We start from the raw sequence: 16639 nt of genomic DNA on the forward strand, positions 1-16639 counted from the left end.
GTTTTTAATGGCTTCCGCAGTATTCCATAATTTGGATGTCTCACCTTATTTGGCCTATTTCTTATTATTGTACCTTTAGATGATTTTGCAATTTTGTTCATAAACCGTGTGGTGGTGAGCATCTTTATTGCTAAGTGTTTATTAACACCTGTGAGTATAGAGTATAAATGTTTTCTTAGAATATATTTCTAAATTTATAAGGTGTAAATATATACATACATACATATATATATATATATATATATATATATATATATATATATACTCTTTGTTTTTTTTTTTTAACTGAGGTGGTAGACAGCCACCCATTAGGACTTAAAATTTGCCCTAAAAGTAATTTAGAAAATCTTCTGTAGGTGATGTTGAGACAGCTGTAAAATTCGCAGCTCAACTGATTGATCTGGGAGCAGACGTTAGCTTGCGGAGTCGTTGGACCAATATGAATGCTTTGCATTATGCTGCTTATTTTGATGTCCCAGAACTCATAAGAGTGATTTTGAAGACATCAAAACCAAAAGGCAAGTACTTAATGGATGCGGTAGTAATAGTATAAAAATTATAGTTCAAGGAGATTGTTTTCTTCTGATATATCTTGTGCATCTTGCCATATGCATTCCTACTCCACTTTATTTTTGAGGTAGTTTAGAACTTATTTATTGAAGATTACTTACTATCCTTCCACAACGACTTAGTACAAAGAGAATCAAAATTGAGAAGTGTCGTTTGGATTTTCTTATATCTGCAGATTCCCCAGTTTACCATGGATTTTGTGTGTAATTGATTCTATGCGCTTTATAATTCTTTCATCTTGCTTGGGTAGCTGGGAATAGAGCAATAAAACCTCTAGAGCTTGACATTGAAATAATAAAGGATAATTACTTTATATGGCATTCATTTCTGAAATTCTGTGATTCAACTCAATGGATAAAATTTCAATTCCCCCTCCCCCTCCTATCTTGATGTTGATTTACTGTCATCGAAGGTCAGAATGTGTAAATCTCAGTTCTGGCATTTTAACTTTCTCTCTGTTTCTCTTCTTTGGAGGTCAGTTTTCTTATGGGAAAAACGTGAGAGCAAAGAACATTTATTCAAGTTAAAGAGGGCGTGAAGTATTGTCCTCATTGTGAAGGCATGCTTTAGTGATCCAACAGATACATTTTCCAGAATGTGGGTTCCTAACCTCCGATTTGCATAATCGGCTACATTTGCTTTAAAATTCCGCCTTTTCACTTTGTGGGTGGGTGAGGTTGGGAAGGAAGCCTCTGTTGATGGGACCGTGTCTGTGATGGAATGGGCCCTGATCCTGGCTGCTTGCTTGCAGTTGTCAGCAGGGCATGTGGGAGGGTGTTTTGTAGATTAAGATAGGATTTGCAGAATGCGAGGTATATTAAATCTTTGTTACAGAAAACATTCACAATGAGATTCTCCAAGTTAGGAGAATTTCCTAAGTTATTAAAATCTTCTTAAAATTTGAAGATTCATTTTCTTTTTCTTTCTCTTTCTTTCTTTCTTTCTTTCTTTCTTTCTTTCTTTCTTTCTTTCTTTCTTTCTTTCTTTCTTTCTTTCTTTCTTTCTTTTTGGTGGTACTGGCAGTGGAACCCAGAGGCTTTCTATCTCTGGGCTATTCTCCCAGACCTATTTTATACTTTTATTTGGAAACAGGGCCTCACTAAGTTGCTGAGAGCCTCACTAAGTAGCTGAGGCTGGCTTTGAACCTGTGTGATCCTCCTGTCTCAGCCTCCCAAGCGCAGGGATTACAAGCGTGTGCCACCACGCCCTGCTCATGAAGATTCATTTTCTTATTATGAAGTTCAAACTGATTTGTTGAATAGACTATTTTGAATGTATATATATAAATGTGTGTATATATATAGTAAGCATTTATATTTTCATTAGTTTTTAGTAGGTTTGGTATTCTGTATTGGAATTCTGTATGGTAGACCCAGATAGCAAATAAATATTTTAGATTTTTTAGATCATATGGTTGCAGCATGAAAGTAGTCATAGAGAATATGTTAAGAACAAGTGTCCTTATATTCCAGTAAAATTTGGTAAACACAGATGGTGGTGCAGACTGAGCCCGTGGGTCACAGTTTGCTGATCCTTGCCCCGAGCCCTGGTACCCCATGCTGGTTGTCGTGGCAAGGATGCAGGAGTGAGAGGCCATGGGAATCACATACTTTCACAAACGTACGCTATTGCCATTCATTTATTTTAATATGGTTTAGTTTGCGATGGCTGGATTAGTGTCACTCCATTTTATGATGAATTTTACAGGACTAGGATAACAATCAATTGATTATTTTAGCCAGATTGTAATACAAAGAATTTATTCCATTGTGCAGTGGTGCTTCTGTTGGGTTGATTTAAGTTTTCTGAAATGCTGAAAATGTCTCCCACTCCAAATAAACATCCGGTGTCTTTTAAGTTATAATAGCTAAATTTAAAATGTTAGTTAATATCCTTGTCATGTTTAATTGCAGATGTGGATGCCACTTGCAGTGACTTTAATTTTGGAACAGCTCTGCATATCGCAGCGTATAACTTGTGTGCAGGTGCTGTAAAATGCTTACTGGAGCATGGCGCAAACCCCGCGTTTAGGGTAAGAGGTTGGAATAAAAGCATTAAAGAGTTTTATATTATCTCTCAGTAAAGAATTGGATCTGGATGCCGCTATTAATAGAATAACTCTTATATGAGCAACTGAAATCCTCCTTAAAGTCTACAGTCTTTGAGTTTAAGTGTCTTTCTTTAGGCTTTTAATGTATTTATGAGACATTAGCTGTTAAATTCAAATGTATATATTAATTTTTTATATTTAATAATACTTGAATACTTTCAAAGGAAATTTATGCCAAAAGAATAAAAAAGTAAATGGATATAAGGTTAAATAAACATTTAAACTGGATGTGGTGGCATGTGCCTATAAATTTCATTCCTTGGGAGGCTGAGATAGGAGAGAATTACAGGTTCATGGTTAGCCTCAGCAACTTAGCAAAAAAACTTAGCAAAGCCCTCTTCAACTTAATGAGACTCAGTTTTAATTTTTTTTTTAATTTTATTTTATTGGTGCACTGTATTCATACATCATAGTGGGATACAAACTTTTGTAGACATACATGCACACATCGCCCAGTCAGCCCCCACCCGATCCCCACCCCATTCTCTCCCCATCCCTCCCTCCCATGCTTGGCTTAGTGGTTGACATCTAGTATTATAGCAATTTATCCAAAATTAAAAATGATAATCTCACATAACAGTTTCATTTGTCTGATACCAAGCTTTTGATGACTTAAAGATAACATTTCAATATTTCTTTTTGCTTTCTTTCTTACCAGAGAATATTTTTTTCTTTTTTTTAGGTGAAACTATCATATATTTATTTTTCAGAAAAAAATCTATCCTGATATGGAATATGGACTCTAGATACCCAAAACAATCTCGAAGCAAAAACAAAGCTAGAAGATGTATATTTTCTGATTTCAAACCATATAAAGCTACAATAATTGAAACAGTGTAGTACTGTTCTAAAGGCAGATATATAGACCATTGGAGTTAAATACAAGCCTAGAGCTAACTTCTTCCCTATATTGTCAAGTTATTTTTGACAAGGTTTCCACGAAGATTTGGTGGTGGAAATAATAATCTTTTAACTAAATATTGTTGAAAAATAATAATTACATGGAAAAGAATAAAATTGGACCCTTACCTAATCCCATATACAAATATGAACTCAAAATAGATAAAAGACCTAAATATAAATCTTAAGACTATAAACTTTTAGGAGAAAATCTGGGTCATAAAACCTCACAACATTGAAATTGGCAGTGATTTCTTGGATATGATTTCAATGGCACAGGCAACAGAAGAATATACAAACTCCCTAAAAAATAAAAGAAAATATTGTATATCCAAAGACAATGTAAACAGAGTTAAAAGTTACTAATAGAATTGGATAAAATATTTCCAAATGCTATATCTGAAGGTATATTAATATTCCAACTAGAAATCCTAAAAATTAACAACAATAAAGGCAAACAATACAATTTAGAGATAGGTAAAAGACTAACATAAATAATGAATCTCCACAGATAACCAATCTTAGTTGTCTGTTGGATGGATACTCTTGTTTCCCTGGTTCTGGTGAGTGTTACCTATTTCTTCTTTGTAGTTAATCTCTTTGAGTATTTTCTCTAGCGCTGGTTTTGAAGACATAAATTCCTTCAGTTTCTGTTTGTCATGGAAGCTTCTTATTTCTCCATCTAATTTGATAGAAAGTTTTGCTGGGTAGAAAATTTTTGGCTGGAAGTTGTTTTCTTTCAGAGTTTGGAATATGTTACTCCAAGCCCTTCTGGCTCTCATGACTTGGTTTGGGAAGTCTGGAGTGATTCTAATTGGTTTGCCTCTAAATGTCACTTGGCCCTTTGTTTTTGTTGCCTTTAAGATTCTCTGCTTGGCTTCCACATTGGTCATTTTGACAATTATATGGCGTGGGGATCCTCTTCTCAGATCCTGTCTAAAGGGAGTTCTATAAGTTTCCTGGATCTGTGTATCAACCTCTTGCTCTATATTTGGAAAATTTTCTGCTATTACTTCCTTGAAGAGATTGTTGATCCCTTTGGTATCACTTTCTTTTCCCTCCTCTATTCCAATTATTCTTAGGTTAGCTCTCTTAAGATGGGCCCATATTTCTTCAATGTCAGATTCCTGCTGTTGGATATCTTTTTCTAGATTAGAAACTATGCATTCATTTTTGGATTGCTCATCTTCTAAGAGCGAGATTCTGTTCTCCATGTGGTCTAATCGGTTGTTTGTGCTTTGAATTGAGGCCTTTACTTCATTATTTGCATCCTTTATCTCTTTTTGGCTCTCTCTGAGTTCTTTTCGAAGCACCTCTATTATTTCTACAGTTATTTTCCTGATTTGATCTTCTAGAAATCTCTGATTTTCTGTTTTATCAGGTTCTGATGTTGTGGGGTTGTGCACATTCATTACTTCAGTGTTATTCCTCTTTCCCATGATTTCGGAGTTTTGTGCCTTCTCTGGGTTCTTCCCTTGGGTCACTATGGCTTCACTTAAGGTGCTCTGGATCTCGAGTCTGTATTATCTCAGACCCTACTACTCCTTTACTGGGTTGTATCACAGAGTCTCCGACCCAGGGAGTCGATAGAGGCTGCTTTAAACTATGGGGGGTGCCAGGTTGCACGCTCTCCTATGGTGTGATATCTCTGCCACCACCACTCCCTCACTGGGTCAAGTCCCAGGAGGCACAATATTGGGATTTCTCCTCTGTGGCCCGCAATTTGACTCACTGTTCTTGAGTACGTAGATGTAGCTGTACTGGACTCAGTGAATTCACTGCTGCTGCCGCAGCAGGTGGCAATATGGCGCCTCTGCCACGCCCTCGGCCATGAGGCTGGCGTATTTTTTCTTCTCTGGTTTTGATTTCCACTCTGAATCCCTGCAGCGTGTGCTGAGCTCAGCCACTGGGAGCTTTAAATGCTGTCTGCGCCGAAGGATCCCGCCTGGCTGTTCCGCATCGGCTCACCTCGGCTTGCTGTAGCCGTCCGCTGAGTTCGCCGCTGCCGCCGGCAGTATGGCGCTGCTGCCGCGTCCTCGGGCGCGTGTGTCTCCTCTGTGGCCCCGAGCTCTGTTCTCAGTCCGCTTTCTCTCTGGAGCCTGGTGGTTTTTTTTGTTTTTCTGGTGATGGTGTTTTCTGGCTATGAAAGGCGCTCTTTTTGTGGTAATGGAGATTGGTTGTTAGCGGGACTCTTAAGCCCCGCTTTTCTCGGTCGCCATCTTCCCGGAAGTCCGAGACTCTGTTTTAAAATAAAAAATAAAAAAATGCCTGGGGTATAGCTCAGAGTTCGAATGCCCCTGGCTTCAATCCCCAGTTCACACACACACACACACACACACACACACACACTAAGGATGGAGTAAGCCTTATATGTGAAAAGACCGATGTCACTCTCAGTACTCTGCGGGAGTGGGGAGGGAGCGGGTGGGAGCACCAGGTACTGTGTGCATGTACATCACTGCCAACATGATTTACATTATGATGTGAGGCTATAATGCACCAATTAAAGTAAGTTAAAAGAAAGAAGAATGGAGTAAGCTTTGAAAACAGTCAACACACGAGTGAACAGTAGCCCCTGGAACACATGTGTTAAAAGAAAGTAGAATTCCATAATTAGTCATGAGCAAGTCTTCTTATGTTAGGAAAACATCAGCAGTGTTGTTATTTTATTATTCTTACTGTTATTTAGTTTTTTAAAAAACAGAAGTTTGGGTTACTAAGTTTTTCAGAAATTAACTGAAGCTTATGACCAGCTCTCAATAGTATGAGATATGCTGAATATGGTTGCTTGGGAGGCTGAGGCAGGAGGATCACAAAGTTGACACTAGACTGAGCAAAACTTAGTAAGACCCTGTCTCAAAAAACCCATATAAATTATATATACAGTGTATAATAGTGTATATAGTATATATTTAAAAGACTGGATGTCTAACTCGCTGCCTCTGGATTCAATCCCCAGGTTTATTTTTTTAAGTGAAGATATAATAAAAATCTAAAGTAAAATATTCATTATAAATACAGTTTAAAATCCATCAGCATATTTAAAAATATTTTCTCTATATATGTCCATTTCTCATTTTCAGAGAATGCACATTAGTGTTATACATGTGTTCATTGTGTTTTATTTAATCTGGTATTAAAATAGTTCATCAACATCATCCCAGATATCTGATAAAATGTCTTCTTCCATATTTTTACTTAGGACCAAACTGACAAACAAACAAACAAAAAATGTAGGGGAGTTGTAAACTAAGTGTGCTCCAGAGCTTTATTCTTTTATTTGTATTGATTACTTGAAGATTATCAGCAGAGCAGAAGAAAAAAATTTCTCACCTAACAATTTTGATTTGTCACATTAAAAGAAAACTGAACGCCATATTCTTCCTCATAAAGTCTAAGGTTTTGGGCTAGGGAAAATAAGGAAGGTAACTTTTCAGAGGAAGAGTAGCATGGAAGCAGACGGTACGTGGGTCTAGGTTAGGATGTCGATGGCCTGGATTGTGATGTCATTCCTGCCAGAAAGAGGTACAGGATGTTGAGCGGACCATCAGTTTCCCAGTGACTGAGATTCCTAACTGATATTCCAAAAATCTCAGCAGCCTCATATTAACTGGTAATTGTATCTCCTACTACAATGTGTACTCTTAAAGGGCAGGGAGTCTGCCTGATTTGTTCACAGGCTTTTTCTTGAGGTGAGAACCAAGAGAGATGATTTTTATGGTAGGCTTAATTATGTAAATACCATGCTAAAGAACTGGACTTGTAACACGCTATTGTACCTTGTCCTGGGGTAAATCTGAGGCTACTCTCTCTCCTTTCTAGTGAGAACAGAGTAGTTTTCTTAATTTTTTTTTTAAGTTTTTTTTTTTTTGTGTGTGTGGTACTGGGGTTCCTGGAAGCCCTTCTACCTCCGGGCTATACTCCCAGACCTATTTTATATTTTTATTTGGAAACAGGGTCTCCTAAGCCAGCTCGTGCGGCTGGCTTCGAACCTGCGCAATCCTCCTGTCTCTGCCTCCCAAGCGCGGGGATTACAAGTGTGCGCCACCGCGCCCAGCCAGTTTTCTTAATTTGAATCCATATTTTGGTCTATAATTTTGAGTGTAGAAACTACAGTTTCTATTTGAAGTATGAGTTTCTGCCCCAATGGACAGGAACCCAGGGTGGTGGCTGTGGAATGTAGCCACAGTGACTGGGACAGGTCCTAAGCGATGCACTGTTAGGTGATTTTGTCCTTGTGTGACCATTGTAAGGTGTACTTACGTAACTTGACACTTCTGTGATGGCGCTAGGTGACACAGTCTTATGGGAACACTAGTGTATGTGGTCCTTTATTGACCAAAATGTTAGGGGTGCGTGGCTGCAGTCAGGCCCGTGACTGGTTTGACCCCTGCCTGTGCAGCTGGGTGTGCTCTATCAGGGTCTTAGCACTTCCCTTCCCAGTGCACAAATGCTTTTCTCCATCAGATAACCTGTGAGGTCACTCTCTCCTCCCCTTGGGATCTCTGTGTGAACACATCTTCTTTTTTTTTTTTTTCTCTTTTTTATTTTTTTATTTTATTTTATTTTATTTTTTATTGGTGCACTGTATTCATACATCATAGTGGGATACAAACTTTTGTAGACATACATGCACACATCGCCCAGTCAGCCCCCACCCGATCCCCACCCCATTCTCTCCCATCCCTCCCTCCCATGCTTGGCTTAGTGGTAGACATCTAGTATTATAGCAATTTATCCAAAATTTAAAATGATAATCTCACATAACAGTTTCATTTGTCTGATACCAAGCTTTTGATGACTTAAAGATAACATTTCAATATTTCTTTTTACTTTCTTTCTTACCAGAGAATATTTTTTTTCTATTTTTTTAGGTGAAACTATCATATATTTATATATTTATTTTTCAGAAAAAAAATCTATCCTAATATGGAAAATGGACTCTAGATACCCAAAATGATCTTGAAAAAGAACAAAGCTAGAAGATATATATTTTCTGATTTCAAACCATATAAAGCTACAATAATTGAAACAGTGTAGTACTGTTCTAAAGGCAGATATATAAACCATTGGAGTTAAATAAAAGCCTAGAGCTAAATTCTTCCCTATATTGTCAAGTTATTTTTGACAAATTTCCACGAACATTTGGTGGTGGAAATAATAATCTTTTAACTAAATATTGTTGAAACATAATAATTACATGGAAAAGAATAAAGTTGGACCCTTACCTAATCCCATATACAAATATTAACTCGAAATAGATAAAAGACCTAAATATAAATCTTAAGACTATAAACTTTTAGGAGAAAATCTGGGTCATAAAACCTCACAACATTGAAATTGGCAGTGATTTCTTGGATATGATTTCAATGACACAGGCAACAGAAGAATATACAAACTCCCTAAAAAAAAAAATATTGTATATCCAAAGACAATGTAAACAGAGTTAACAGTTACTAATAGAATGGGATAAAATATTTCCAAATGCTATATCTGAAGGTATATTAATATTCCAACTAGAAATCCTAAAAATTAACAACAATAAAGGCAAGCAATACCATTTAGAGATAGGTAAAAGACTAACATAATGAATCTCCACAGATAACCAATCTTAGTTGTCTGTTGGATGGAAACTCTTGTTTCCCTGGTTCTGGTGTGTGTTACCTATTTCTTCTTTGTAGTTAATCTCTTTGAGTATTTTCTCTAGTGCTGGTTTTGAAGACATAAATTCCTTCAGTTTCTGTTTGTCGTGGAAGCTTCTTATTTCTCCATCTAATTTGATAGAAAGTTTTGCTGGGTAGGAAATTTTTGGCTGGAAGTTGTTTTCTTTCAGAGTTTGGAATATGTTACTCCAAGCCCTTCTGGCTCTCATGACTTGGTTTGGGAAGTCTGGAGTTATTCTAATTGGTTTGCCTCTAAATGTCACTTGGCCCTTTGTTTTTGTTGCCTTTAAGATTCTCTGTTTGGCTTCCACATTGGTCATTTTGACAATTATGTGGCGTGGGGATCCTCTTCTCGGATCCTGTCTAAAGGGAGTTCTATAAGTTTCCTGGACCTGTGTATCGACCTCTTGCTCTATGTTTGGAAAATTTTCTGCTATTACTTCCTTGAAGAGATTGTTGATCACTCTGGTTTCACTTTCTTTTCCCTCCTCTATTCCAATTATTCTTAGGTTAGCTCTCTTAAAATGGGCCCATATTTCTTCAATATCAGATTCCTGCTGTCGGATATTTTTTCCTAGATTAGAAACTATGCGTTCATTTTTGGAATGATCATCTTCTAAGAGCGAGATTCTGTTCTCCATGTGGTCTAATCGGTTGTTTGTGCTTTGAATTGAGGCCTTTACTTCATTAATTGCATCCTTTATCTCTTTTTGGCTCTCTCTGAGTTCTTTTCGAAGCACCTCTATTATTTCTACAGTTATTTTCCTGATTTGCTCTTCTAGAAATCTCTGATTTTCTGTTTTATCGGGTTCTGATGTTATGGGGTTGTGGGCATTCATTGCTCCAGTATTATTCCTCTTTCCCATGATTTCGGAAGTTTGTGCCTTCTCTGGGTTCTTCCCTTGGGTCACTATGACTTGACTTAAGGTGTTCTGGATCTCGAGTCTGTAGTATCTCAGACCCTACTACTCCTTTACTGGGTTGTATCACAGAGTCTCTGACCCAGAGAGTCGATAGAGGCTGCTTTAGACTGTGGGGGGTGCCAGGTTGCACGTTCTCCTATGGTGTGTTATCTCTGCCACTGCCCCTCTCCCACTGGGTCAAGTCCCAGGGAGTACAGTACTGGGATTTCTCCTCTGTGGCCCACAATTTGACTCACTGTTCTTGAGTACGCAGATGTAGCTGTACTGGATTCGGTGAATACTCTGCTGCTGCCTCCAGTGGCAAAATGGCGCCGCTGCTACGCCCTCGGCCGTGAGGCTGGCGTATTTCTTCTTGGTTTTGATTTCCACTCTGAATCCCTGCAGCGTGTGCTGAGCTCAGCCACTGGGAGCTTTAGATTTTACCTGCGGCGAGAAATCCCACCTGGCTGTTCCGCAGCGGCTCACCTCGGCTTGCTGTAGCTGTCCGGTGAAGTCGCCGCTGCCGCCGGCAGTATGGCGCTGCTGCCACGGCCTCGGGCGTGAGGCCGGTGTATCTCCTCTGTGGCTCTGAGCTCTGTTCTCAGTTCGCTTTCTCTCTGGAGCCTGGTGATTTTTTTGTTTCTCTGGTGATGGTGTTTTTTGGCTATGAAAGGTGCTGATTTTGTGGTAATGGAGATTAGTTATTAGCGGGGCTCTTAAGCCCCGCTTTTCTCTGTTGCCATCTTCCTGGAAGTCCTTTGAACACATCTTCTTGAGGCCTTCCTTGAATATTCTGTATAACAGCTCCTGCTACAACCACCTCTCTGCCATATTTTCCACCTCTTTCTCTGCTCTATTTTTCTATGCCATAAATTTTACTTGTTTGTCTGTTATGTCACTCCTACCAGAATAGATGCTGTTTGAGGGAAAAGTTTTTTTTTTTTTTTTAACCGTGGTATTTTTAGCTCCTAGATCGGGCCTGGCATATGATAAGTGTACAATAAATATTTTTGAATAAAAATGATGAATACATTTAACATTCTTCCCAAGAGAATTTTATCTCACCGTTGGGTGCTCTAAGTAAATAAGAGTTGAAGATGTTTCTCTTACCTTTATTTGTAGAATGACAAAGGACAGATCCCCGCCGATGTTGTTCCAGATCCGGTGGATATGCCCTTAGAAATGGCCGACGCTGCAGCAGCCGCTAAGCAAATCAAGCAGATGCTGCTGGATGCGCTGCCTCTGTTGTGCAGTATCCCCAAGGCCATGCTTCCGCATAATGACCATGTTGCCAGCAAAGCAGCGCTCACATCTCTTGGCCTCAAGTTGGGGGACCGCGTTGTCATCGCAGGACAAAAGGTACAGTGAGTGACTCTAGTCCCTGAAGCTGTGTGCAGGGTCATCTGCGTAGCCGTGTCCAAAGGTGCATCAGAACTCTGAGGTTTTGAAAAAGTGTTCATCATGTATGTAGAAGGATGCATGACTGAAAATGTGAAATTTATATGTAAGTTTGCTATGAAGTACAATTTGTGAATATAAACTGTTTGAACTTGACAGTGAAGATGTCTGTATTTGCCCGGGAAAAAGTGTAGTAGAGTCAGACCTGTTGAGGGAGTATAGAGTCATGAGCTGAAAATGGATGGAGCCCAGATCTTCTTCTGCGCAAGCCCCAGCCAGCCCCAGCCGGGAGCAGCGGCACTCCTCCCTGGCTGGCCTGCTTCTCAGAACGGATCCCACACACAGGGCAACCTTAGGTGTTGTACAACCTGCACCTTTCTCAGCAGAACTGCAGCTTGTGCGTGGCCTCCACTGGGCCCAGTTTTTAATTTCCATATGTTGTATGGGAGTAGGTTTTTTTTTCTTCCCCCAGTACTGAGGATTGAACCCAGGACCTCACACATACTAGGCAGGCATTGTACCACTGAACTACATCCCCTACCTCATTAAAGGTTCTTTTTTTTTTTTTTTTTTTTTTTTTTTTGTACTGGGGATGGAACTCAGAGGAATTCTACCTCCGAGCTATACCTCTGGTCCTATTTTTTATTTTTATTTATTTTTAATTTTTTTAGTCTTTTTATTTTTTGAAACAGGGTCTCACTGAGTTGCGAAGGGCCTTGCTAAGTATCTGAAGCTGTCCATGAACCATCCTGGTCTCTGCCTCCCAAATGCTGGGATTACAAGCGTGTGCCACCATGCCTGGCTGGTTCTTTTGTTTCTGAGGTTGATAGGGAGCTTAGTATGGAGAATGAAACAGGGAATCCTGATTGGATATCGACTTTCCCAACATCATTGCATCTCAGTATTTTAGAGGGTTTGTATGTATATTAGGAGTGATGTAGTTTTCTTAGCAAGCACTGAAATTTAGAGGCTTGGTATAATGAATAAATGGCTTCAAAAAGGAAACAAAACTACCAAAAGGTTAAGAATGGCACTCATCAGCTTTCAAAATAATGTATCCACAGGACTTCTGTTATTTTTTTTAACCTGTTGTGGAATTAAAATAATAAATAGATTATGACTGCATAACTTTTTAAACAAATTTGGGATGAATATCCAGCTTTGGTAGTATTCCTATTCAGTATTTGGTAGTATTTGGTAGTGACTGAGAATATAGACCCTTAAAAGAGATGTTCTTTTCTTTTCTTTTGGAAAATTATAGCTATCCATGAGTAGCAGCATCCATAGTGTCTATGTGCATTCTTAACGAAAGAAAGAGGTTTAGCACTATCAACTTATGACCAATCTTGTTTCTTTTATATTTTCTTTTGGTCCCTTTTCTTTTCTTTTCTTTTCTTTTCTTTTCTTTTCTTTTCTTTTCTTTTCTTTTCTTTTGTGGTACTGGGGATGGAACCCAGGGTATTCCACCTTCAAGCTATACCCCCAGCCCTATTTTTTATTCTTAATTTTGAAACAGGGTTCACTGAGTAGGTCTGAGGCTGTCCTCGAGCTGCGACCCTCCTGTCTCAGCCTCCAAATGCTGGTATTACAAGCGTGCACCACCACGCCTGGCTTCTTTTTTAAATATTTAAATGAGTGCATTGTAGTCATACATCTTAATGGAGTACAAGATGGTTTCTGAATAGTACCTTCTAAAGAACAAAAGTTTAAAAATTTTCTGCTTCTAGGGGTTGAATCCAGGGGCATTCTACCTCCAAGCTACACCTTAGCCCTATTTTATTTTATATTTTGAAACAAGGTCCTGCTAAGTTACTGAGGCTCTCACTAAGTTATTGAGGGTGGTCTCAAACCTGAGATCCTCCTGTCTCAGCCTCCCACGTTCTGGAATTACAGGTGTGCACCACTAGGCTCGGATAGAAGTTTTAAATTTTGTTAAATTCAATTAGGATTATATGTTTAGTATTATTATAAGAAAAATTCTCTGCTTTTATCTAGAAGTTTATAGTTTAGTTTTTACATTTAGCTTTATATTTACTTTTGAATTAATTTTTAAAAGAATTAAGCATAGTTTAAATTTCTTTCCTTTTTTCTTTATCTTTCTCTCTCTAATACATGGTTTTCCTTTGTTTCAACACCCTTTAAGACCTTCCTTTCTAGCCAAGCTTGGTGGTGCACGCTTGTAATCCCCGCGCTTGGGAGGCTGAGACAGGAGATCTCACATGTTCGAAGCTAACCTTAGCTACTTAGTGAGGCTCTCAGCAACTTAGTGAGAGCCTGTTTCCAAATAAAATATAAAACAGGTCTGGGAGTATAGCTCAGAGGTAGAAAAGCCCCTGGATTCCACCCCTAGTACCACAATAAATAAATAAATAAATAAATAGAATAAAAAATAGGTCTGGGGATGTAGCTCGGAGGTAGAATGCCCCTGGGTTCCATCCCCAGTACTGCAATAAATAAATAAATAAAACCTTTTGTATTATTCTATTATTCTTTCTATATATTGCTGGATTTTTTTTTTTTTTTTGGTGGTACTGGGGTTCCTGGAAGCCCTTCAACCTCCGGGCTACACTCCCAGACCTATTTTATATTTTTTTTATTTGGAAACAGGGTCTCCTAAGCCAGTGCGCACGGCTGGCTTCGAACCTGCGCAATCTTCCTGTCTCTGCCTCCCAAGCGCGGGGATTACAAGCGTGCGCCACCACGCCCGGCATGGCTATGAGTCTTGACTTTATATTTCTTAAGGTGTAAGTTTAGATCAAACTGATTTGAATCCTTTTCTAATTCAGCCTTTAATGCTATAAATTTCTCTTTAAGCATTGCTCTTGCTACATCTTGCAAATTTTGATATTCTTTTTACTCAGTTAAAAATATTTTCTAATTTCCTGTGTGATTTTTTTTCTCTTTTACTTGTGAGTTATTTAGGAGCGTATGGTTTAATTTCCAAGAATTTGAAGATTTCTCTATATATTTTTTTCTGTTAGCGACTTCTAGTTTAATTCCATTGTGGCCCATGAACATATTTTGTGTAAGTTCTATTTCTCCTGTTCTGTGTTCTATAGATGTCAGTTAGGTCAAGTTGGATTTTTTTTTGGTCTCCCTATGGATCTTCTGTCCTCCTTGGTCTGTTGATAACCAAGAATCCACAATGCCAATGTCTCTCTCATTTTCAGCTCTGCTGGGGAAGTACTTCTTGTGTGGAAGCTCACTCTTGGGCACGTGTACTTTCAGGATTCCTATGTCTTCTTGGTGAATTGACTTTTTTTGTCATTGTTTAATTTTTTTTTTTTGAAGTACTGGGGATGGAACCCAGGGACACTCTACCTTTGAGCTGTACCCCCAACCCTATCTTTTTATTCTTTATTTTGATACAGGGTCTCATTAAGTTGCAGAGAACCTCTCACTAAGTAGCTGAGGCTGTCTGCAAACCATGGTCCTCCTGTCTCAGCCTCCCAAATGCTGGGATTACAAGCGTGTGCCACCAAGCCTGGCTAATATTATTTTTATCTTTAGGAATATTCCTTATTCTGAAGTCTATTTTGAGAGGGAGAGTTTTTAAAATTCCATGACAAAGTTTCCAGGAGTGAGATGCTGGGGATTATTAGTAATACTAAAAATTATTTTGATTTATATCTTCTTTAGGTTGGGACATTAAGATTCTGTGGAACAACTGAATTTGCAAGTGGGCAGTGGGCTGGCATTGAATTGGATGAGCCAGAAGGAAAAAACAATGGAAGTGTTGGAAAAGTCCAGTACTTTAAATGTGCCCCCAAATATGGTAAGGTCGATATTCCTTAACTTAATAAGAATTAGCTAAAAGATCAAATTTTCTCTTTTATGTTTTCTTTGTGTGTGTGTGTGTGTGTGTGTGTGTGTGTGTGTGTGTGTTTGGTTGTCTTAGGGATCAGGGGCCTTATGCAGGCTAAGCATACATTCTACCACTGAGCCACACCAACAGCCTCTTTTATAGCATTTTCAATAAATCTCTTCTTCTAGTTACTAATGTAATATACGGGGCGGGGGGGTGTGGATTTAGAGGAGATATTGCAGCATGTTTGTTCACACTGAAGTGCATGCTGGAGGGAGGATGGAGCGGTCGGAGGCGCCGTCCCTGACCAGTTGACAGTGGATGGAGCTGGTGTTGGGTTGCCTGGCACTGGGTCAGGCACACTCTTCTTCCCCGAGAGAAACGTGGTGGAGGACCAGTGACTCTTTTAGCTGCTCCTGTTTTCTCAAGAGGTTAAGAAGCTTGGTTGTTAGCTGATGTTAGGAGAGAGAAGGGTAGCTGGGGGTTTGAGGAGAGAAGATTCACAGTGTTCATGGAGGACTGAGTCAGGGGAGTAGGCAGATGGCCAACTGCTGCGGTAGCCCTCCTGGGAGCTGGCAGCCATGAACTCAGTAAGGCCAGTGTACAAGGCTGGCAATTTTTTCCAGTCATAGGCAACTTTTTGGGGATAGGTGTGGATAAAATAGAGAGTCTGGTTTTGCCAGGTTTTTTTTTTTTTCTTGAACATACAACAGAAGGATTAGGCAAAGGAGCTGAAGATGTGTGCAGAGAGTGATTAGCGTGACAGCGGTGGTCTCTAAGGTGGCCAGGGAGGAAAATGAGTACGTGCTGGGTGGGGATGTGGAGCAGGAGGAGGTGCAGGGCTGGCTGTTCTCATGCTGGAGGGAAGCTGAGCAGGGCACGCTGGAGTTGGTGACTGGGGTGGTGGCAGGGGGAGGATGCTTTCAATACAAATTTTGGAGGTATATGGCTTATGACGAGCCTGCCTGGCTGAGCGGGGATAGAGGAAAAGCTCACAGGGAGAAAAGTGTCCAAGGAACTGAGAGTCTAGGCATTAGGTGCTCGCCTGGGTGGGTGTGGAAGTTACCAGGAGCCAAGGCAGAGGAACAGGAGGGGAGGATGGCAGGGAGCCAGCCAGCTGCCAGTTTCCATGGATGAGGATGAAGAGTGACTCCTACATCTGTCTGTGGCTTCCTGAAAGAGAGGTGGTGGGTGGTACAGTCAGTCTGAAGACTGTGCCTTGGAGCAGCCTCTCTCTCTCCCCCTTCCTTCCCTCTGCTCAGCCATCTTCCAGGCCCTTTCCTTCTTTCTT

At 39.6% G+C, this 16639-nt stretch overlaps 1 protein-coding gene across 1 annotated transcript in view; it reads left to right on the forward strand.

The window, feature by feature from the left end:
- Positions 1-16639, forward strand: part of CLIP4 (CAP-Gly domain containing linker protein family member 4) — a gene marked incomplete at both ends in the record, with an annotated part of 73598 nt that overhangs the window by 18361 nt on the left and 38598 nt on the right. Inside the window, 4 exons of the mRNA XM_080711864.1 lie at positions 357-518; positions 2484-2602; positions 11268-11504; positions 15183-15318. Coding sequence (XP_080567990.1) covers positions 357-518; positions 2484-2602; positions 11268-11504; positions 15183-15318 — 654 coding nt within the window. The remainder of the gene's footprint in view (positions 1-356; positions 519-2483; positions 2603-11267; positions 11505-15182; positions 15319-16639) is intronic.

This window comes from Muscardinus avellanarius (assembly GCF_963383645.1).
Source record: "Muscardinus avellanarius genome assembly, chromosome: 15".
Lineage (NCBI taxonomy): Eukaryota > Metazoa > Chordata > Mammalia > Rodentia > Gliridae > Muscardinus > Muscardinus avellanarius.